Source organism: Sinohyriopsis cumingii, unplaced genomic scaffold (assembly GCF_028554795.1).
Source record: "Sinohyriopsis cumingii isolate HCF-2022 unplaced genomic scaffold, ASM2855479v2 utg001673l, whole genome shotgun sequence".
Taxonomy (NCBI): Eukaryota; Metazoa; Mollusca; class Bivalvia; order Unionida; family Unionidae; genus Sinohyriopsis; species Sinohyriopsis cumingii.
In genome coordinates, this window is record NW_028316034.1 from 183,818 (window position 1) to 207,515 (window position 23,698).

Below are 23,698 nucleotides of genomic sequence, written 5' to 3' on the forward strand. Positions count from 1 at the left end.
AGTGAATGATATCACTGTACAAACTATGACTTCCTGTCACATGATGTAATCGCAGAATATAGTTTTGCTGTAATAAAAGAATCTCATTAAATATGTTCGGTGTTTCAATTACCAAGAACATATATTAGTTTATTGGGAAAGTCTAAAAACACAATCGACAAATGCTAAGGTTAAAACCTAAAAAGGCAATAGCAAAAACAATTACAACAATAACAACAAAAACATATAATAGGGAAATCAGTGCTGCGCACGATGGACTGTAAACTAATGAAAAGTCTGAGAACTGTTTGTGTTTGCAGCGAAGATTACAGCGGAAGACTTTAAAGCATAACAACTTCTGCAAGGAAGATTGCGTGAAACTGAATTACAGAGTGACGAATTCTACAAGGAAGATTACATCTTCAGTGTGACAGATTCGACAAAGAAGGTTACAGCTAAAGGCATTAGAGTGGGACAAATTTTACAAAGGAGTTGCAACAAATGGCATTACAGAGTGACAAATATTGCAAGAAAGATTACAACAAAAGGCATTACAGTGTGATAAATTCTTCAAGGAAGATTACAGCAAAAGGCATTTGAGTGTGACACATTATACAAGGTAGATTACAGCAAAAGGCATTACTGTGTAACACATTCTACAAGATAGATTACAGCAAAAAGGCATTACTGTGTGACACATTCTATAAGGAAAACTACTGGAAACTGCATGAAATTTTGACAAATTCTGCAAGGAAGATTACAGCTTCACTTCGACAGATTCTCCAAGAAACGTTACAGTAAAAACATTTGAGTGTGACACATTCTACAAGGAAGATTACAGCAAAAGCCAATACTGTGTGAAAAATCCTTCAAGGAAGACCAACGATCCAAGTATCTCAAATAGCTGTTTCTATTAAATGTTGATATTTTTCGTAGAATGAAACAGTTGTTTTTACAGAAATGGGAAACCATGATAATACTTTGCTGACGGGCATTCACAATGTAATATTCCCCTTTTTCTTCAGAAATACGGGAGACATAAAATATTTAGTCGTCCATTTTTAAGCTGACATTAAAGCCAAACAAGGCGCAAGTTAGACAGTGATTATTTGGGGCACTAATCATGGTTAAAACTTAAATACTAGTTATTGGTACCAATTTACGAAGGTTTTCTTTGCACATGCCTTATTCAATTAGTATCACGAACAACCAGAATGGTTAACACTTTATGAAGTGTATTCTGCTCTACTTAGACTAAATGTTTCAATCCCATTAAAACTGGATGAGTGAGGAAGAGTTCATTCCGGCTGTACATGTATTTAACTAACGTAGTCAAAATCTTCTGGCTTATCCGTAAACCACAGCCAACATTTCTTCACTTATTCGTCGACTAAAGTTACATGGATGAGTGAGGAAGCTAAATTTCTCGCTAAACTTAGAACTTTGATATCTGAAACAATTTAATGCCATAACAATGTATAGAGGCCTGTTTGCAAGCATAATTGTTATGTACCTGTTTTTAACCATCCATCATCCGTCAGAGTAATTCTCGTTGCCTCAGCGTTACCAAGGTAACCTTTCATAACCTGAGGCCCTCTAACCCAAATTTCTCCAGATTCGTTTGGACCGAGAGTTGTTCCGTTTTCCATGTTTACGATCTATAAAAAAGTAAGAAGATACAGAGTATTGAAAATGCAGATTGCTACAGTGAAACTCCCATGGTTTATTTGTCAATTTCTTTCTTTTTTTGTGTGATGATTTTTAGGGTAAGTACAATTGTGAAAGAACGAGGACTTTAGACAGTCAAAGACATGTAGCACCCTGCAGATAAAGTCTCACTAGAAGAATACGATGACATTCAATGAGGGCAAATTCCAGAAAACATCGAATTTATAAATAATAAAAAAAAACAGAATTGCAAAAAGCCTGATTTCTTGTAAAAATCTCCAAAATGCACCCCATACAACAAAGACAACAACCGAACTGACTCTTCTATACAAAACAGTCTTATATGCTATGTACTTGCTGCTTCTGAGGTCATCAAACCGAATTATATTTTTTCAAAAAGGTAAGACATTTCGATATCTCAGGGAAACACCTTTTGAGAAAACTATTTTAGCTTTTTCAGAAATCTTACTCAGAACAGGGTGAAAACAATATACGGACAATATACCATCTTTTAAGTGTATCGGCGTCAATGAAAACGTTTTATTTCACACCATTAAACTTACTTTGCTCTCCGTGTTTGGAAGAGGTCTCCCGATTGATCCGTACTTGCGGCTATTTAGAGGTGTAGTGTGAGTTGCTGGACTTGCTTCCGTCATACCATATCCTGTATAAAGTGTTGATACATGCTTCGTTAGTAAACTTCTATTCACGACGACAAAATACCATGTACAATGCATGATTCGTTAGTAAACTTCTATTCACGACGACAAAATACCATGTACAATGCATGATTCTGAGTAAACTTCTATTCACGACAACAAAATACCATGTACAATGCATGATTCTGAGTTAACTTCTATTCACGACGACAAAATACCATGTACAATGCATGATTCTGAGTAAAATTAGTTAGGAATTTAGCACTATTACAATTTTAAAGTACAAAGCTAAATTTTAAAGTACAAAACTAAATTTTAAAGTACAAAACTAAATTTTAAAGTACAAAGCTTTAAAGTACAAAGCTAAATTTTAAAGTACAAAACTAAATTTTAAAGTACAAAGTACAAAACTAAATTTTAAAGTACAAAGCTTTAAAGTACAAAGCTAAATTTTAAAGTACAAAACTAAATTTTAAAGTACAAAACTAAATTTTAAAGTACAAAACTAAATTTCAAAGTACAAAGCTAAATTTTAAAGTACAAAGCTAAATTTTAAAGTACAAAACTAAATTTTAAAGTACAAAACTAAATTTCAAAGTACAAAGCTAAATTTTAAAGTACAAAACTAAATTTTAAAGTACAAAACTAAATTTCAAAGTACAAAGCTAAATTTTAAAGTACAAAGCTAAATTTTAAAGTACAAAACTAAATTTTAAAGTACAAAACTAAATTTCAAAGTACAAAGCTAAATTTTAAAGTACAAAGCTAAATTTTAAAGTACAAAGCTAAATTTCAAAGTACAAAGCTAAATTTCAAAGTACAAAGCTAAATTTTAAAGTACAAAGCTAAATTTTAAAGTACAAAGCTAAATTTCAAAGTACAAAGCTAAATTTTAAAGTACAAAGCTAAATTTCAAAGTACAAAGCTAAATTTTAAAGTACAAAGCTAAATTTTAAAGTACAAAGCTAAATTTCAAAGTACAAAGCTAAATTTTAAAGTACAAAGCTAAATTGAAATATACTAAGCTAAAATACAAAGCTAAATTTAAATATACAAAGCTAAATTTAAATATACAAAGCTAAAATACAAAGCTAAATATAAATATACAAAGCTAAATTTAAATATACAAAGCTAAATTTAAATATACAAAGCTAAAATACAAAGCTAAATTTAAATATACAAAGCTAAAATACAAAGCTAAATATAAATATGCAAAGCTAAATATAAATATACAAAGCTAAATATAAATATACAAAGCTAAATTTAAATATACAAAGCTAAAATACAAAGCTAAATTTAAATATACAAAGCTAAAATACAAAGCTAAATATAAATATACAAAGCTAAATATAAATATACAAAGCTAAATTTAAATATACAAAGCTAAATATAAATATACAAAGCTAAATTTAAATATACAAAGCTAAATTTAAATATACTACTTCATGCACTCAGACAAATTAGGAAATAAACAGTTAACTGTCATGACCAATTATTTTTTATAAATCACAAGACAAGGTTTACCATGAGACATTATTACAAATATAGCTCTACTATAATACAAACAATAAGAGGAATATTTTAAACTTTAAGATTGTTTGGATTTTATATATTTTTAACCGGCAATGCAGCTTTAGCTCGTACAAGACATTTCTTTATGTACCGTAATAGTTATGGACCTAATGAGCCTTTAATATCAAAGTCTAAACTCCAGTCAATGAAACACTTGTTATTTGAATGTGCTAATTGTTGAAGTTACTTACTATATTTGGATTCCATATGAGCAAACATAACGTGTCATCTACCCTATTTTGAAGCAAGAAATCCATTAGTAAGATTTGTTTAGACTATCTTCCATGTACACGGACATAATAGCGTCATCAAGAACGCTGAGTTGGTGTATATTTGCACAGCCATTAACCGCTCGCATCTTATTTGTATCACTTCATATTCAAGCATGTTCTTTTCTTTGACACGAGACTAGGTTATAATGTTAATATTTCATTGCTTGATTATTCCGCCTCAGTTATTTAGTTTTTCAAAATCTGTTTGCTGTGTTTGGGTCCGAAGTTTTGTTATGGAATATTGTACGTAATTTTTATTAGCAAGAGATGACATTTCCAAGTCAAAAATTTAATTTTTTGATTGTTACCGTTGTGTGCTTGCTGTTAATTCCTTTGTGTTCGTCTTCTAAGGACGAAATAACAATTTCAACATCTAAGTTTGTAAGTTTTCATCTTTTTAATCGATGTTCCAGATTCCATTTGCTGACATAATTATTTGGAAACAAAGTAAACTCCTTGTTCATCTAAAATTTTACCCTGTCTAATCCCAGCTAACTTTAACCTTTCAACCATCTGCATTGTCAGCTCCTTTCCCAGAGCTGCAGCACCAGAATAAGGTGTGTGGAAGCTAGACAAGTCGTATTTGGCGACAAGAGGATGCTTAGCAAGGAAACTGACGAGCGGAGGAGCGATCAAGCAAAATGTTATCTGTAAAACAACAAGTAAAGCTCAATAGAACATTTAGCAACCACTCTCTCCCATGGACCGCAAAATGTTAAGACAAAAAAACACCGTAAGGAAAACCTTCCAGTTTTGCGTGAATATAAACCAGAATACAAACGAAACGTTTACCTGTCCAACTAAAACGGACATCTCTATTCATACCATACAAGGCTCGACAATCTAAGAATGTGATTCGACCATATTAAGTTTTATTTAAGTTTATTTTTTTCTCTGAAAAATATAGGTACTATGAGACTTTGGCGTCGCTATCTTGTAAAATAAAGTCAAATATAAAGAGAGAGAGAGGACAGTAACGACTGCTAGTGGTGGAAGCGAGTGAGGTGACTGTAGATTGCTAAAGTTATAAGTCACACACACACACACACACATATATAAGGTGAATATGTGAAAGATAAAATTCCCAAATTGGGGATGCAGATATTACAACGACGTACTTAGAAAACAAGGACGTAGTGGCTGTGCGTGAGCTATATAGGCGACAGGGACAGCAACCACAGACACTTGAATCTATCAGTAAAAAAGCGGCCACTCGTGATAGCACCCTCCTTTGCTCTTAATAAACACAAGGTAAAATGACCCTCGCATTTCAAAATCTGGCACATCGATGACTCCATGTTCATTGTTTTATCATATCAGTGCATTTATCCACTCTTATCATGCACCACCGTAAAGCAGACATTCCGCACAAAAACACACCCCATGTACTATTACTGATGTTCTAATGGCAACTGTTATTCTAAGCTTCTCTGTTGCTTTGTCTACTTTGTGTGTGAAATGTCTACTTTGCGTTGGTGTTAGTTATGAGTGACTACACGCGCAGATAGTGTAAGACAATTAGTACAGATTAGTCAATTGGTCTGATTCGAACCGCGAGAGTTACTTACCTTGTATTAATTGGTAGTTAACATGGGTGTTTTCACGAGTCTCTCCCCCCACCCCTTTTTTTTTTAAACTGATCAAACCGAGTGTCTGTGACAGCAACCGCTAGTTATTGTCAAATTAAGGACTTTGGGCCGCAAATATCATATGTCAAGAAGCAGAAAGGTTTAAAACAAAAAAACAAAAAAACAAAAAAAAAAACAAACAAAATAATTAATCTTGTGGAGGATGTAACAATGATGATTATGAAAGCTTTTCAGCAAATTAACCAAAACATCAAGGGATCCAATAGATCATGATACTTTAAGTTTTATGTATGGTAGAACCAAATCAGGAAAAAGGGTCAAATTTGACATTTATAACTAAATTAGTGAGATAATTAGAAAGTAAGTGTCAATTACAAATTTGTCAGTTCATGAAATGGGCCTAATAAGTATGTGGACTAATATTTTGCTTTTTCTTTTCTCTAAAATTTGTTCAACTTGTTAGTTACTTGCTACGATTCTTTTTACTATCGTTTTTATATTAATGGCTTATTGTCTGATCTGTCAGCAAATCAGTTCTCAATTCTAATTTACAGCTATTGTATCCAGTATACAACATTACTGTTCCCAATTAACTCTTGCACGTTCATGTTAATATCACTCAAGCCTCTCTTTCAATCCAGCTTATAGCTGATTACTAGTCCACGTGTATATCATTATATTCAGCTCAGATATTCATGTCACTCCATTTATTTTTAGTAGATAAGATCCTTTAGTTGTTATTTATTCCTTTGTTAATTCCCCAAGGAGGAAAACTTAACGACTTAATATAAAAAGGACTAGAGGAAATGCATGCTCGTTTGCGCTATATTTATTGTATTCATTTGCCATCATTGCTAAACTCTTCATATTTCTTTTATGTATTCACCTTGGCAACACATTCTTGTAATTATTGATCACTCATTCTCTTTAAGTTCACTAATTTATTTTTCTATTTAATGTCATGAATCATCTTTCACAGGTTCCCGTTTCATCTCTCACAGGTTTCCGTTTCATCTCTCACTGGTTCCCGTTTCATCTTTCACAGGTTAATTCATTCATTGTTTATGTCATTTCATTCCTTTTAAATACGTTCATTCGTTAATCGATCCATTCATTCTTTTATTCATCCATTTTGTCATTACTTTCCTTGGTGATTTCATCTACTAGTTCATAAATTATCTTTCCTTCCATCCTTCCTTCCTTCGTTTGTTCGTTCGTTCAAAGATACATTTACTCATTTTGCGTTGCTTAGCTACCATCATTTTTCAGTCCTTTCCTGCCAATTCGTTCACCAATTCATGCTTCGATTTTCTTTCTTTCATACATTCAGTTGTAATTTACATTGTCTGTTGTGTACTTAGTGCTTCACTAGAGTGATTTTTAAACACTCGTTTCACTTTCATGTGCGCTGTCTTTTTCTTCCCAATTTCGACAGTGTGACTCGTGTTTTTTCTTTTCTTGTTTAACATATCCAGATGTCCATGAATATCGTTGTCATTAAATGTCCGGGATTGATATTTCAGTACATGTGCAATTTAGTGTGCGCTGTATTAAAGATTAACTGCAGCCAGATGTGTAGAATCTACTGTCACACCACTTTTTGCATGAGTGTAAATGTCGTGTGAATGATAGATTCGAGGTAATAGTTATTTATTATGTACAAGGACACGTATGTGAAAATTATATGTGGTTGGTATGGGTAATAACACAAAAAGATTTATCTGTGAATGCAAGGTGAAGTCTTTGACTGAAGGGACATTTAGCATTAGGTAAAATTCAAGGTGTACACTGAAGGGACATTTAGCATTAGGTAAAATGCAAGGTGTAGACTGAAGGGACATTTAGCATTAGGTAAAATGCAAGGTGTAGACTGAAGGGACATTTAGCATTAGGTAAAACAGCATAATATATCTATAGCAGGACTAGATCAGATGGGTGGGGTGGGTTCCAGGCTGCAGAAGAAGAAAAAAAAAACCCGTAGAAACACGCACACACGCATACGTACAGTCAGTTATCGCTTGAAATTTCACCATGGTTTTATTTTTGCGCACGTTTACTCAGTATAATGCATATTTATAGTGAATATACGTTGTAACGTAGTCGAGCTCACCCTTTGAGACCGGACAGGGTTTTAAAGAAACAATAAACACGTTCGTGGATGACAAATGACAATATATTAAACACTGGTACTAATGATATGAAAATAACACAGAAAAGCATATAAAATGAATATAAAACACATACGAAATATACTTTGACTACTATGTCACATTCAAGTAGTCAAAAAGTTCTAGAAACTCCATGTAAACTTTATGTACACAAATATCTCTAGCAAACGTTCATATAAACAAATGCTTGTTGCATACCCATATAATCAACTACTGGTTGCAAACATTTATGTAGTCAGACACTACTGTCATAATTCACATGTAGTCAAACCACTACTTGTTATTGTTCTTTTACTTGTAGTCAAAACACTACTTGATTGGAAAATACACTTTGACACGGCCTTCTCTCTGGCATGGTCACTTTCCCCTCCGCACTTGTACCCGTACGCTGGCACTGAATCGGTGGGTTATACTAGTAATTGTACACCAGACGTCATGGTATTCACAAGCCCATCCGGCTGCTCATAACCGGCGAGCCAACTGTTTGGCTTTAACGAAATTACAATGGCACCTGCCCGACAGCTGAATATGTTTAAGAGCTTCCCTCTATATTGGCTGTGCCCTTCAATATCTCTACCCCATATATATAGTAGTGCGCAATAATACATTATTTCGCACGTGCCGCGCGAGCAATAAAAGCGTCACGCGATACGACGAAAAATTACATTTACAGAAATATTACGGCGCGTGAAATAAGACAACCTGATTTAAATGAAAAGTATGGAAGACTAAATGAGCCATACCGGGCATTTCGTAACATACGTGTAGACTTTTGCTTTGGTGAACGTTCGAGGAAATCCATGACCCTTGATAAATTTTGGACCGCTTCCGCCAAATCTTAACTTGATTCATCCCTGTATGGAATGTTTCCAAGAAAATTCATAGTTCAAAAGAACGACGAAACGTATTAGGCGACTATAATTGAATACAAATGTATATTTAGCCATTGTTGAAGTAATAGTGCTGTGGTCTCAATGTTCTTGAGAAATTAAGTTTGAATTTGTAATTCACAAAGAAGTTGTGATAATTAACAGAAACGTATTTTTCAAGATTTCGCTGTTAACAGAATAGCTCTTGTTACAACAGTGATAACCGTAACCTATTTTTAGAAAGATAAAGATAGAAATTTGAGCTTTTGAGAACTCGTCCGATTTAATGGGTGAAGACTGGAATACTGTTCAGTGCCTAGGTTTATATACTTAACCTATTTTAGACGACTGTTTTGCACAGTCTGGAACAGGAAGTCTAGACCTCATTATGGACTGGAATTAATTAATTGGTATCTGAAGAAATCCAAATCAAGAACTGAAGATGTAAACATGGAAACAAAAATATTCCTCGAAACAAAATAGATAATAGACCATTTTCTTGTATTAAATGATATTTATATGAATGCATTCAAGCTGATTTATACATTTTACCAGGATATCAGACAGATCATTGAAAAATTATTTTGAATGTGGCTTTTTAAAATTGTACTCTCGAAGAAACAAATTGGAAATGTCAGGCCCAACTGTTGAGGAACTTTGAATATCTTGATTTGTTTAACAAAGTGAAGAACTTCTACTGTAGATGAACATTGCTAAGGCAGAAAAACGACAATTATCGACAAGCTACTCATTCATGTAATGATCCCAGTTTCATTGAAATTAAAAACAATGAAAATACAATCTTGAGGGTATAAGTAGCTCTGTTAGGAAAGCAAAAGAGAAACGGGAAAAACTAAAGGAAATTGAACAGGTAATGCTAGAAATTCATATTTGGAATGTATGCAAACATAGATAAAGTATATTTGAAACATCTAGAGAAAAGCAGATTTATATAACTCTGTGGCGAGACGGCTTTGTTATACCGCCACTGTGATAAGTGTTATGGTTGGGATGGGTGCTCCCAATATACTATTTAAATTATTATAGAAGACCCACCCAGGCTCAATTTTGGTTGTAAGTGAAATCAGTGAAAGATAGATGTAAAGCTCCGAGCCCCTAGCCAGCAACGCCGACGGTTAAATGATTGAATATACAAAGAAGTGAAATTCAGCTAATAACAATTTAATAACAATTCAATAATCAAATGATTAAAATTCCCCAAGTACTCTCCTTCCGCTCGACACTGTGATAGCCTATTGCATCATTTGATTTGTAGTATGAGATAGCTTTCCACCTGTCCTTGTACTTTGCTCATCTGTGTATTCCTCTCTCATATTCCTTCAATTCCTTCTCCTCTTCCTCCCGACTTTCTCCGAATTCCTTCTCCTCCTCGACTTCTCTATACTCCTCCTCCTTCTCCACTTCTCCTCCTCGATTCCTTTTCCTCCTCCTCGACTCTCTTCACCGACTAGACTTGTCGACTCAGACTGCTCTACTAGTCTCACTTCCGTCTCACCTCTTAGAGACTTGGGACTCAAATGAACCGGAAGTTCTCTCATCCAAAATGCTTCCTGTGAAAACACAAGGACGGTAGACTATTTTCCTTTGCCCTCTCATCTCACACTACACCCAGCCTATCATCAGATAACGGCTATTAAATTTCTTCAGCCACGCATTCATTCACATCGAAATACTCATACGTTCTTGTATGGTAAAACAACGTAATAAAAGCACGGTATCGATTACTTTTCATACATACATCAATAAATTGCGTTACATCAATACATATTCCTAATCCCATTATACTAAACAATATCACAAACAATCAGACGCATTTCTTTCCATTACAACTCATACGAGGTACGCAAATATTCAAATATCCATGCTCTGATATATACATTCGTCCATATTAAGTAATCATACACACTTCAACCATTTTCCAAATTCACAATTCAAGCATGTGTAAATTCTAACATATCATATGAATAAATACACTAGTTTGCGACGAAATAACCTATTAGCGAATGACAAAACTAATTCTAACCACAAGCTAACACTCTACATATTTCTCTACATAATACTCAAATACGCCTGTAAATAAACACTACAAAGGTAATTCTACATACTAAACGATCCTAGTAATAAAGTATACGCAGTACACATAATTACAATTACAATGTAATAACATTCTGCAAAAATCGACCAAATAACTTACTGACCTTTACGAAGCTTTGTCTTTCCTTAGAATCTCCTCTTTAAGTTTTACCGTCAAATTACGAGTGACTTCATCGGAGTAACCCTCCATTGGTCAGCAATCTTCCTAAGCGAGACTAAATGTTTGCTTGCTAGTTAGAAGTTATAATTCGGGTCGAAATTGTTATCACACCCTCTATCTCGATTCAGATTGGGTGTCGCTTTGACCCGACCCAATCAAACTTAGCGGACAATGTCTTCTCGCTGTCTGTCCACGTGGGGACGAATTTAGAACGCGCTCCGTTCCCTCGCGGGTTCCTCTGATCTTGGGGCTAAGAAATTGTGTCAATAAGACAACAAAAAAACAAAACTTAGGAAAAGGGACAAATGTATTCAAATGCTCAAAACATTCTGCATGGGACTGTATTAAAGCCTCTTTCTTCAATTTGATACCGTTGAAATTCAGTAAGCTCAACATAACTTTTTTCATTCACAATATATTAAAAACAGTGACGGTAAAGATGATCAGGCACGGATCTACTTGCAGTTACTGAATGAATACGGCAAGTATTTGAAACAGATTAACTTGATACGAAGACGGACATGCTTTATTAATGCTAATAGACTTTGAGTCCTTTAAACAAAATCTGGGCGTTTGGTACAGAAAAACGTTACAATGATTTAAATTTAGTGGTTCTGTTTTAATTGATTTTGTAATAACTCTGAAATATGTTATAAATGATGGACATATATCAGCATCCTATAGACTTGAAAGAGGGTGTCGTCAAAGAGATAGCTTTGTTCCTTATTTGTTTATCATTGGTGATGAAATTTAAGCGGTAAATTCAAAACAAAATGTGGATGTACGTGGACTTGATGTTAAGAAGTATAATTGTAAACCACTACGTTATTGACGTTTTTATTTTTCGTGATGGATCTCATGGGTCTCTCTATGGATACCATGCATGTTTTATTGTTGTTATTGTTGATGTTCTTTTAAAGTTGCGAATCTTGATAAGAAAAAAGAAAGATATATGTTGTATTGGATCTAACATTTTGGTATGCATTCTAGATCGCTCCCGTGCAGAACTGAAACTTCCCACTTTGTTTTCTTGTTACGTCATTTTCTGCAGCATTCGAGAGAGATTGTGACTTGTTATTTCATTCATATATTTACTATAAAGACATGTTTTCTATCTTCCTCAAATGTTAGTTGTCTTTGATTACGAAGATTATATTTTCAATAACTATGTCTAGAGGTTGATCGATTCTTCCGTTCAAACTTTAACTCCATCCATTCTACAACTCCGTCTTTCACATAGGATTAAAGACAAAACTCAGCTAACTAATCCAAACAGATTCACGATGGCCTGAATTATGTTACCAGTAAGTGACAAAATTCGGTTTACTCGGACCTTATACCTGGTTCCATTCCAGAAGTCTTACCCAATGTAATTTACATTTTATTTGAAGAAAAACTTTGAAAAAGATAGGGAATTGATTTTGGCATATTACTGAGTGAACTTGCCTAAAAATACAGAACGCAAATATTACACAGCATCGTATAATGGTTGGATTCTTGGCAAAGTCTAAAGAGCCCTAAGGACACTTGCCAAGTCAATCACAAAATAGAAATGAACAAGTAGCGACGTTTCATTGGTTAACACGTGTAAATAGTGCTTTCTGTTTCCTTAATACCAGATAAGACAGATGAAGAAGAAAAAAATTGGATATCTGTATTTCTTGACAAGCACAATAATCCTTTCCTTTTCTTATACAAAGTTAGACCTTATAAATGACCTCTTGAATTCTTGTGAACATGAAAAATATTGAGCAGTACATAAAATGTATTCGTTGTGCCTTTGGTTAAAATGCATTGGAACCTGTTGATACTTATGAATCAAATTTGTAAATTTGTAATTTCGTGAGTGTGACTTCAGCTTCAGGCTACACTTCTACAGAAAGATTTAATCTATCTATTCATTTAATCTATCTATTTACTTAATCTATATGCAAAAGCGTTCATGATTTCTCAAGGCTCGCATCCCTGAGGTTCTTAATATTTAGAAAACGGTTGCTTTATACTTTTGTTACACAAATAAGTAGCATACATATGTACGTTCTAAAGCATGTGTGCCACAGAAAAAAAGAATGCTGCTTTCACAAACTATCACGTTATCAGTCTTGTATGGGACTCAGTTTTAAAACTACAGGAATTAATAAACTCGGCGCTACATTATTGTACATGTTTTCCGGCCATAATGTTTATATATAAATCTAATAGAAAATTATCAGTGACAAACTTTGCTGAGGATGACATCACCAATTTCTCAACAATATCCTAGATATTGAAAGCGTAAACTCAAATACCTACCGAGTTTTGAATAAATTAATTTAAATTACCCACATTTCATCATCAAACCAGCGCTTTAATATATGTACGACAATGTATCGTCTACCCTGTGTTTTTCCATAGCTTCCAAAAACGTCTGGGGATCGAATCTAGGAAGTGTCACCACGGAAGATCCCTGTGACAACGGGTTCAACAAGCCGATTACCATGCCAGCTATATGCACCATCGGTAGGACTGAGAGGGATTTCTCTGACTTTGGGTCAAAGGGAAGGAAGAGACGATGGCTGGAAGAAGAATAAATAAATTAAATTGAATAAAATGGAGTTGACATAATCAACAGTTCCACAGTGGTGAACGGTAGTTTTCTTTAATCATCTGAAAGTTTCCATCATTTCTCAAATATTGCACTTTATTATGAAAATCAGGTTCAAACAGTATATATGCGCTACAAATATGTATGGGATATCGTGATTATATTTGATTATTGTATACAGCATAAAGTTGTTGTAAAAAAATATAAAGTCTAGTTTGAAACATTAGTTAAACCTTTCAAATGGCTCGATTTACCGTTTTTCTAAATTTAGTATGGATTTAATAAGGATTTAAAGGGAAATGTGCAAGAATAATGACTGACACGTGACGAGAGATGTGAACAATTTGCAAGAATATTATACACCTTATTAAACAGTATTGTTTGTTTGTCGTCATACGTGAATTTTCGAATGGTTTAGTTTGGTTGATGTCGTTGTTACTGTTTTGTATTGAGTTTAACGCCATTTCTCATGGCGGCCAGTATAACTAGTGGACGAAGAACCCCGAAAAGCCCCGGTAAAAATAACCTACCCACAAGAAGCAAAAGAAGCTTTCTCACGAACCCACATTAACCGAGGCCGAGATCTGAACCGACGTGGACAGCTGTAAGATCGCTGTGATTGGTAAAGACGAGCCATTTAGACCACTCGGCCACCCACCCACCACCGAGATATTTGGTAAAGAAAAATTTTAATCCTGAACATGAGAGCATTTGTCGCCTTTATTTATATGGTGTATTTATGACTAGTGTTGACGTAGAAACATCTATGAACGCATGTCAAATAAAGACTATTTATGTCTCTCCGAAATAGCACAATACACAAACTAAAACAGTGTACGCACATACACATTCGTTCTCTCGCGAGTCCTCAAAGCAAGAAATACATAATATTTACATGGCATGAAAACAAAATCGTGCAGATTATATATTCTGCTTACCTAAGTGCACTGAGCTCGGCGACCAAATTGTAATGGGTCAATTCTACTCCTTTAGGTAGACCAGTCGTACCACTGGAATAGGGTAACAGGGCAATGTGCTTTTTGGGATCGATGTGACTCTCTAGGCGCCTTGTTCGGGGACGCTCAATAAGGTTGGAGAAAGGTCTAAATCCTTTCTGGTTCCCCAGTACAATTATTTCCTATAAATAATTCAGAAACTTTGTTAAAGGGCTTAAAGAGCAAATTTTAGTCGACAATCTCAGACCATCGCACTTTAACCTAAATTTTTTTTTTTTTTAATAGTACTGTAACACTCCAAGGGATTTACTTGACCGAGCGATTTCAAACCCTGGCGCGATTACGCTAGAAGTCATAAGTTTCCCCTAATTCCAAAGACCTCTATACAACTACTGTTGTAAACTGGACAGTCCAACGTGTCCATTCTATAAATAATTTTATTCTAATTAATAGAAGGCCACATACCTCACAACTTTCCAATTGTCTACCAACCGCATGGATCTTCTTCATTAACTTAACGTAACGTACCGTCAGCATTTCGCGCCGTAAAGCTACACTTCTCAACCACCTAATACTGGGAACGATAAGCTGGTCAAATCATGGTTTTAAGCCACATTTCGCCTGTAACTTTGCATCAGATTTACCACCGTGGCAACAATAAATGGCGCCTACCGACGAGAAACAGTCCCTTCTCGTTTATTCCATTGTTTAATTTACCAGTCTCCAATCATAAATACTGCACCTGTAGTCACACAATCAAGGTACACAGCTAGATTTCAATAGGGTCTATTGAACGACAGGAACACTCGTGCGGCTCTAACCTGAGTTCACCAAAAGTAAACTATGAAATCACGGAAACTCACTAACACACTTCATTCCTTGACATCTGCTCCATGTAACTTTCTATGTAGCTCGGTCTGAGGAATATTTCCCCAGGACCGAGATCCAATAATGTATCAAGTAATCAAGAACATCTAAGAAATCCTTAAAACGGAGGCTATGAACAAATGCACATACTCCAAAATTTATTACAGTACCTTCAATAGTAATTCTTGGTGGAGAAAAGAAAAATGCAGTGTTCAATGATACATTACCAGTTGTTCAACATTATTATAACTCATTCAGTCTTACACCATCAGACCATCAGTCTTTTATCTTCTTTATCATGGAGCAATCAAGGTTCTTCTGTCCGTATGGTCGAAAGTGATGCAACGTCGAGTTAGGGAGAAAATAAATATAGTTTCAGGAAAAAAAGACAAGACAGTTTTCTCGATTTATAACTTGCAATTAAACATTTATATACTTTTGAGGCATCGTACGTTACCCTTGCTGCCATATCAAAGTTTCTTACAAAGTACAGATTTGTCAAGTTTTAAATGGCCTGTGGCATTTTACTTTCCGTGTGTATTTGCTTAGAACTCGATAAAAAAAAGAACCGTCAGAAACTTGTATATCCTTAATTACAGAACTTAGTGTTCAACATACTTGAGAATGGTCCTTACTGCTGTTGAAGTCTTGAGCAAAGAACGACTAAATAACAACACAGTGCGTACTTGTCAAAAAAAATGACTCAGCCATAAAATCTGAGCCGCTCGATTTAACTATATAAAATCATTTTTCGTGGAAAAACATGGTTGGAAAATGGAATGAAGTGAATCCGAACTGTTCCTTTTAAAGTCTATGAACTTCCTAAATGAACGAAATGTTCCTTATAAATTTAAAAACAGGAAATGTTCTGGTCCTCAAAGAACGATGACGTTGTCAAGATGGCGTTGTCTATAATTCGAATAATTTATAACAGTTCCAGTATAAAATTATAGTTCACATAATGAGCACTTTCTATTTTCATTAAACGGTGCAAACAGATGTTTTTCATCTCGAATAATATCATAGTATAACAAAACACGTCTGCAGACTCATAACGGAAATAAAGTGTGAATGACTCCAAAAATCGGAAGGAAACTGACTGCTTAATTCTCACCTTATATACATAGCGTATTACAACTGTATTTCGCAATAGACCCCACGTGACAGAATACATTACTCATTTTGCGTCGATTTGGCCTATTCATGTGACTGAGCCCAACCAGCTGGAATTTACATAATTATTCTAGAACCGACAAAATTTCATCAACCACTTAGGGATTAAGCCAAAGGCACCATTTAAATCTTGTTATTAAAGTTATTAATAATAATTGAAACACGTAAACATCTATTCGTAGATCTTATGCAATGTTATGATCTTAACAGATTCAGGTCACATAGGCAAACTAAATAATGATTTTATGTACACATTACAGAAATGAATAAAAAATGAATAAAATTTATACTATATATATATATATATATATATATATATATATATATATATATATATATATATATATATATATATATATATATATATATATATATATATATATATATATATATATATATATATACATATACATATACACCTGAAGTTTGTGATACAGATGTGCAGCGTCTCTAGCCCTTTCTGTACATTCTGGTGTTGTGAACATGAATTTGCTGTTTGTTGCTTTCAGCTGGTGTGCTAGTTCGACTGAAAATGTTAAAGTGTTTACGTTTTAGTACACGTGAAATATAATTGTTTTGCATTTATGTAACAAATAAAATCCATGAACAAAAAACAAATTTTCCCCAGAAGCAAATGTATACTAAACACAGGAAATAGAATATGGGATTCACACATTTTAGCTTTATTAATTGTTATTTAATTTTTTTTAGAAATTTAACTCAGCTCAAGTTTGTGGTAATCATATATTGCGTAAAGTGTATTGTAATGACAATTTGATCGTAGTGGGTCCAGATAGTATTACTGTAATAATAGCCCTATTGCATAATACGCTGTATTGTTTCAAGGCGAAAAACATACTAATACTACAGAATAACAAACGGATTTATTATACTGCTCACATGGCCATGCCTTGTTGTTGGAATAATGTCGCATATTGATGCTATGACAAAGTTATATATAAATCGACACAATTCTCACTAGACAATATCATTTTTCAGTTCGATTCTTTCTGAATTTTATACTTTATTTTCAGCGTTTTGAAGTACCTTTAAAAAAGAATGATTTACATGTTCATGTTTAACGAGAGGTGAATCTTTAGAGTGCCAGGTCCAAAAGTTGTTGTTTTCAGTTCATTGCACGATCAAGCGAGGAAAGCATTATCGGACACACCGAGTTTGACTAGGGTCTTTGTTTCCTGTATTTCCGAGAACCCCGAGTCGACAGTCTTTGAAAGTTGAAAGATTCTTAAACGCGCTAATAACACAAAAAACTTTCCTTTAATCAAACTTAGAACCACACATTCATGAGATTTTGACTTCGTACTAACGTGCCTTCTTTGTTTTTGCAGACCTTTCTGGTATCATTTTAGCGGCAAAAGTAATTTTCTAGCTTAAGTTGTAATGTTCTGTTTGATTTTGTGTTACTGGAACATAGTACAGCGCTTTAACAATGAACGAATTTATTCGTTTAATTTACGATTCCCAAATGTATCATACTGTATTTGTGGAGGTGGAAATGTTATCTAGGATAAATACATCAGCAGGACAAATAAAGTCATTAACGACGAACTCCGATAAACGATATTCCCACTGAAAGATCATAATGCCGGAAAGATATAAAACATGCACAGATGTTGACGCAGGCGCAGTGAATAGAATTCGTCCTACGCATCAACACGGAACCGGTTTCCTGCTATTTAGTGGAAGGCCGAAAGCAGGAAACATGTTTTTTTTTTCCTTTTTTCCCTTTGGATCTTTTTTCTCTTCTTCAGTTTTTAAAACAAGTCTATTACGAACCATAAAAGTGAAAAATGCAATCGATGGTTCTCAGCCTAAAGTACGGTTTAGTGACATTTTGAAAACAAGCACGCCGTGTTTGTGACATCTCGATCTTAAATGATAGATTATGTGTCGCATAAAGTACCCTTTTTCCGTTCCTCTTTTAGACCCTACGTGCAATACAGAAGTAACAGTCAAACGAACTTCCCTTCTATTAGCGTTGGGCAAGACAAGACAAAACGAGACTGTATTGCACTCAGGTTATCAAGGTTACAACATATGAGGTATATAAGAAAAAGAACACACACACACACACACACACATATAAACATATATAAACACACACACACACACATAAATATATATAAACAGACACACATAAACATGTATAAACACACACACACACACACAGAAATATATATATATATATATATATATATATATATATATATATATATATATATATATATATATATATATATAGCGTGTGATGATCTTAAATACGTCTTTCATCGTGAAATATAGAAGTTTACGTCTTTCATCGTGCAATAAAGAAGATTACAGAAGATAGTGAGTAGTCATTCCCTTTTTCTTAAGACTGACAAAGTGTGAAATATCTTTTGTTATAGGGAAAATCAGCCAAGCTACCAGTTTCAATTTAGCTTTTTCATATTCATTTAATTGTTGACTGAACCTGCTTTAACATTTGTTAGTGTTGACGTCTTTTAATATTTCTTCAGCTGCAATTGGGTGATTCAAACAAGAATTATGGACAACGTCCGCCGCTTGAACCATTTCTGGAACAGTATAATAAATGAATATATCAAAAGCTCAATTGCTGAAATGTTAAATGTCTATATAATGTCATCCTGAATACGGATATGTACCATATTGTTAATGTCATCCTGAATACTGGATATGTACCAGATTGTTAATGTCATCCTGAATACTGGATATGTACCAGATTGTTAATGTCATCCTGAATACTGGATATGTACCATATTGTTAATGTCATCCTGAATACTGGATATGTACCAGATTGTTAATGTCATCCTGAATACTGGATATGTACCAGATTGTTAATGTCATCCTGAATACTGGATATGTACCAGATTGTTAATGTCATCCTGACTACTGGATATGTACCAGATTGTTAATGTCATCCTGAATACTGGATATGTACCAGACTGTTAATGTCATCCTGAATACTGGATATGTACCAGATTGTTCGACTAAATGCGTTATTGTGCCAATTTTTAAAAATAAAGGTGACAAAGCCGATATGTCAAATTACAGACCTATCACTTTGGCTTTTCGTAAAGTGTTGACGGCAATACTATGTTTCAGATTGTCAAAATTCCTTGACGATAATAAAAATATTGTCTGAGACTCAATCTGGATTCCATAATGGCTTTTCTATAATAGACAAAGCTTTTCTTTCGCATAGCCTTATTGAATTTATTAGACAAGGCACAACAAAAACTTTTTTCACGTTTGTTGATTTTAAAAGTGTCTTTGATAATGTATGGAGAGTTGGATTTTGGAATAAAGTGAACTCGGTAGGCATCAGGGGGAAATGTTTAAATGTTATATTAAGTATTTACAATGATATCAAATCATGCGTCTGTATAAATAATGAATATTTTTGGGGGGGGGAGTCTTCATGTGAAAAAAAGATATCAGACAGGGGTTAAATTTAACACCGCTATTGTTCTCCATATTCCTAAATGACATATAATCTTTGTTTTATTAGTAAATGGGCATAGATGACGAGCTTTACCGTCCCAACATACTGACTTTGTAAATATGTTAAAACCTTATGTTGCTTTTATACGCTAATAACACTATACTTGTCGCAGATAATCCTGCTGACTATGCAGTATACCCTTGACATGTTTAATAGATATTGCGATAGCTGGAAACTTGCAATCAATACAGACAAAACAAAAATTATCAAATTTGGTTATAAAAGGAAAAATACATCCAAATTTAAGATAAGCAATGCAAGCATTGATATTGTTGATGAAAATAAGTTTTAGGTGTAATATTTCACAAGAAAAGAATGTTCCCCAATTGCCATAGCTAATAAAGGTATACATTTACATAAAAAGCGTATACAAAATTTGTATTTCACTATTGGTTGTCAGCTGAAACTGTTCGAAATTGGAACGATTTTTTAACATACGTTTGCAAAATTTGGAGTATTGTGGAATCTGATATAGCCGAAACAACAAATCTTTCCTTCCTCAGATGTATATTGACTGTCCAAAAAATGTACTCCTCAGTATATGGTATATTGCGAACTTCGTCGTTTCCTCTTAATTGTCAATATTACAAATCGCACGATAAACTGTCGGGATAGATTGGTTATTGGTTTTGACGAAAAAAATATCGTATGCGTTTTCTGTTATACAAACACATTGGTGATAATTCCTGTGACAATAAATAAATACTGGAGATAAAATTTATTTTTATATGATGTTCGGGTAAGCTACATATTGAGAAAGTTATGTTTTGTAGCAGTTCAGTGGTTAACAAAGTCGATGGAACAACCACTAACACATCTACATACAAATTTAGGCAGCTAACATCAATACGTAATATCAAAGTCTTAATTGCAGGCTATATAAAACTAGTTTGGATTTAGTAAAGATCTATTTTTCATTACCAAATAATATATATAGACACTTAATCAAGTTTAGACCATCAGTTTCCCCTTTGAAACTGTAAGAACATCACACGCTTTTTCTTGTACACCTTATATTGTAGCATTTACAACTTGAGTGTAAAACAATCTTCTCTCTTACCTTGTCAGTTTGTTTCTTTGTCAATGGCAAACACAAAGAGATAATCGTTAATCAAGAAAAGCTATAAATGAAAAAGGAAACGTCGAATTTACAAGACTTTACATGCCTATGGACCTGACTGAAAACTCTGTAAAGTTCTGGAATTTGAAAGTTTTCTTTGGTGTTTATTTTCTGTCATGTTTATCTCTGTTTCGAAACTCTGCCTTTGAGAAAGACTCAGTGAGAGTCGCAATCGCTTAAGCTAGTTATAAAATTGGTCTGATACATTTACAATTTTATAAATCAATCCCTGAAACACGATTTCTTTGCCGTTTCCATTCCGTTTTCCGATGCAACGAAAGGACTGTTACAAGGCATATGATAATTTGCATAGATAGACAGACAGACAGATAGATAAATAGATAGATAGATAGATAGATCGAGTGAGGGAGGGAGGGAGGGATATGGGAGTGATGATAACTGTTGACCGCTAAATGTATGATCTTTTGTAATATATTTGAATATTTGTAACCTTTCCATAACCTTCCATAAAATCATACAAGTGTATACAAATAGGTTTCTTAAGTTCACCTGCCGTAAGCTGGGAGTTAGCTATGGTCAGTGATGCCCCATTAGAAGTGACGCTACAAATAACATGTGCAAACTCGGGAACGTTGGTTCCATACAGACAGACACAGTCATCAGTGCGTACCCCGAGGGCGTATAGATTGTTCGCCACATTGTCAACTTCCTCGTATAATTGATCAAAGGTTACGGATCTGTTTGTTAAGTAATCGACCTGAAAAGAAGAACTTTTAAGGTTTTACTTTAAGTAACAGCCTTCGAAATATCTAGAGAATTTTAACGTACTGTCTAGAATTAATTATCGTTTTGTTCAGCAAGTGAAAACAGAGCAGTAAAATGGTTCCTTTGCAATAATGAATCAATTTTTTTATTGTAATGTAAGTAAATTGCAGGATGTATGATGCTTGAAAATAACATTTGTCATTAATCGACGTCTGGACAATAACTAGAAATAGCATCGGCCTTCACTTTGTTTTACTGATATATTATATTAAAATAACTACTGCTCAGAATTAGGTTAACTTTACAATTTCCATGCGTCTCCGTTTACGACGTTTCACAAGTACGAATAGTTAGTTACAAGTATCATTAGTTCATTATTATACAGTGGCTATATTTGCTAGGGAGTAATAGATTCACAAACATCAATGCTGGAGCAGATTGGTATCGTTTTGACGTATCATATTAAATCACTGACTTGTTAAGCAATAATGGACATAACGCAAATTTCGGAAATTATCATGTACCTTAATCTATATAATTATCGTACTCACCAGAGCTATTCCTTTACCAAATTTTGATATGTTCCGGAAGAGATAGTCGGTTAAAGAATAGTCCGGTATTGGTACACTGTGTTCAGATCTGTGATAATTTCTTGAACATGTAAAGATAGGCAACCGCAACGTTTGTAACATTTTTATCTGTAAACAAGATCGTAAATTGTAAACATTTAAAGACATATAGCTTTATACGTTGTTCAGATGAAAAGATGGGTAGTGTTAGACAGATGAAATAGCCTGCAGATCAAGGGAAGATTATGAACGTATCTCAAAGGACCACACAAATGGTCGGTTCGCACAGGAGAATGGGGGGTCATCGAGGATATCAAACTAGAAGGGTTCAACGAGTACGTTCAACGAAGAGATAGAGCATTATCTTGCGGACCTAAATGTGCGGATTTTATATGTTAACTTGGCCTAGGCACAAATGATAAAAACGTAAAACTACAGCGAGGGCGAGAAGATCAAATGAGAACTCTGAGATCGAATTTACTAAATATTATTCATAAATGTTTTAAAATACTCTGGCACCGAGTTCTATATCTTAGAAAATGAAACATGGTATAATTTCTATATCTTAGAAAATGAAACATGGTATACTTTCTATATCTTAGACAATGAAACATGGTATAATTTGTTTAATCTTTTATGCTAATCTCTCTCCCTTTAATACAAATAATACTATCATGCAGGTTAGATAATTTTTAATTCGTACTCTACGGAGATTCGAAACATGTTCCACAGGTAAACGGCACCCATCGCCTTGCCTGCACGCACCAGTCCATATTTCATCACGTCAAAGCACACATCACCAAAAAAATAGGCTACTGAGTCGGTGTTATATGCACTCGTGTATAGCAGACACAAAGCATGATGACCTATAAAATCCAGGGATAGCAATTTCCGTTCTCTTTATAATATATATATATATACATAATGCTGGACCAATTTGTAATTTTAAAAAGTAGCCTTAACATCAGTCTTTGTGATTGTATCAGTGATTTCAATCCGTGTAAAATAAAGTTACACCTGTACTACACATAACTGACAATGTGTTCTTGATGCTAGAAATGTAGTGTAGTGATATCAGTAATACCTATACACTCGTCTTTTAGAACAATAAATAAAGATTCTAAAA

The 23,698-nt window shown here is 34.1% G+C and overlaps 1 protein-coding gene across 1 annotated transcript in view; it reads right to left on the reverse strand.

Moving 5' to 3' along the window:
- LOC149771762 (uncharacterized) overlaps nt 1-22,804 on the reverse strand; it is a 55,106-nt gene extending 32,302 nt beyond the window's left edge. The window contains exons 1-8 of the mRNA XM_089948148.1: nt 22,555-22,804; nt 21,788-21,995; nt 17,051-17,157; nt 14,574-14,773; nt 13,429-13,606; nt 4,627-4,798; nt 2,211-2,311; nt 1,493-1,637 (exon numbers count right to left, since the gene is read on the reverse strand). Coding sequence (XP_089804274.1) covers nt 1,493-1,637; nt 2,211-2,311; nt 4,627-4,798; nt 13,429-13,606; nt 14,574-14,773; nt 17,051-17,157; nt 21,788-21,995; nt 22,555-22,740 — 1,297 coding nt within the window. The 5' untranslated portion in view covers nt 22,741-22,804. The remainder of the gene's footprint in view (nt 1-1,492; nt 1,638-2,210; nt 2,312-4,626; nt 4,799-13,428; nt 13,607-14,573; nt 14,774-17,050; nt 17,158-21,787; nt 21,996-22,554) is intronic.
- Nucleotides 22,805-23,698: the final 894 nt, after the last annotated feature.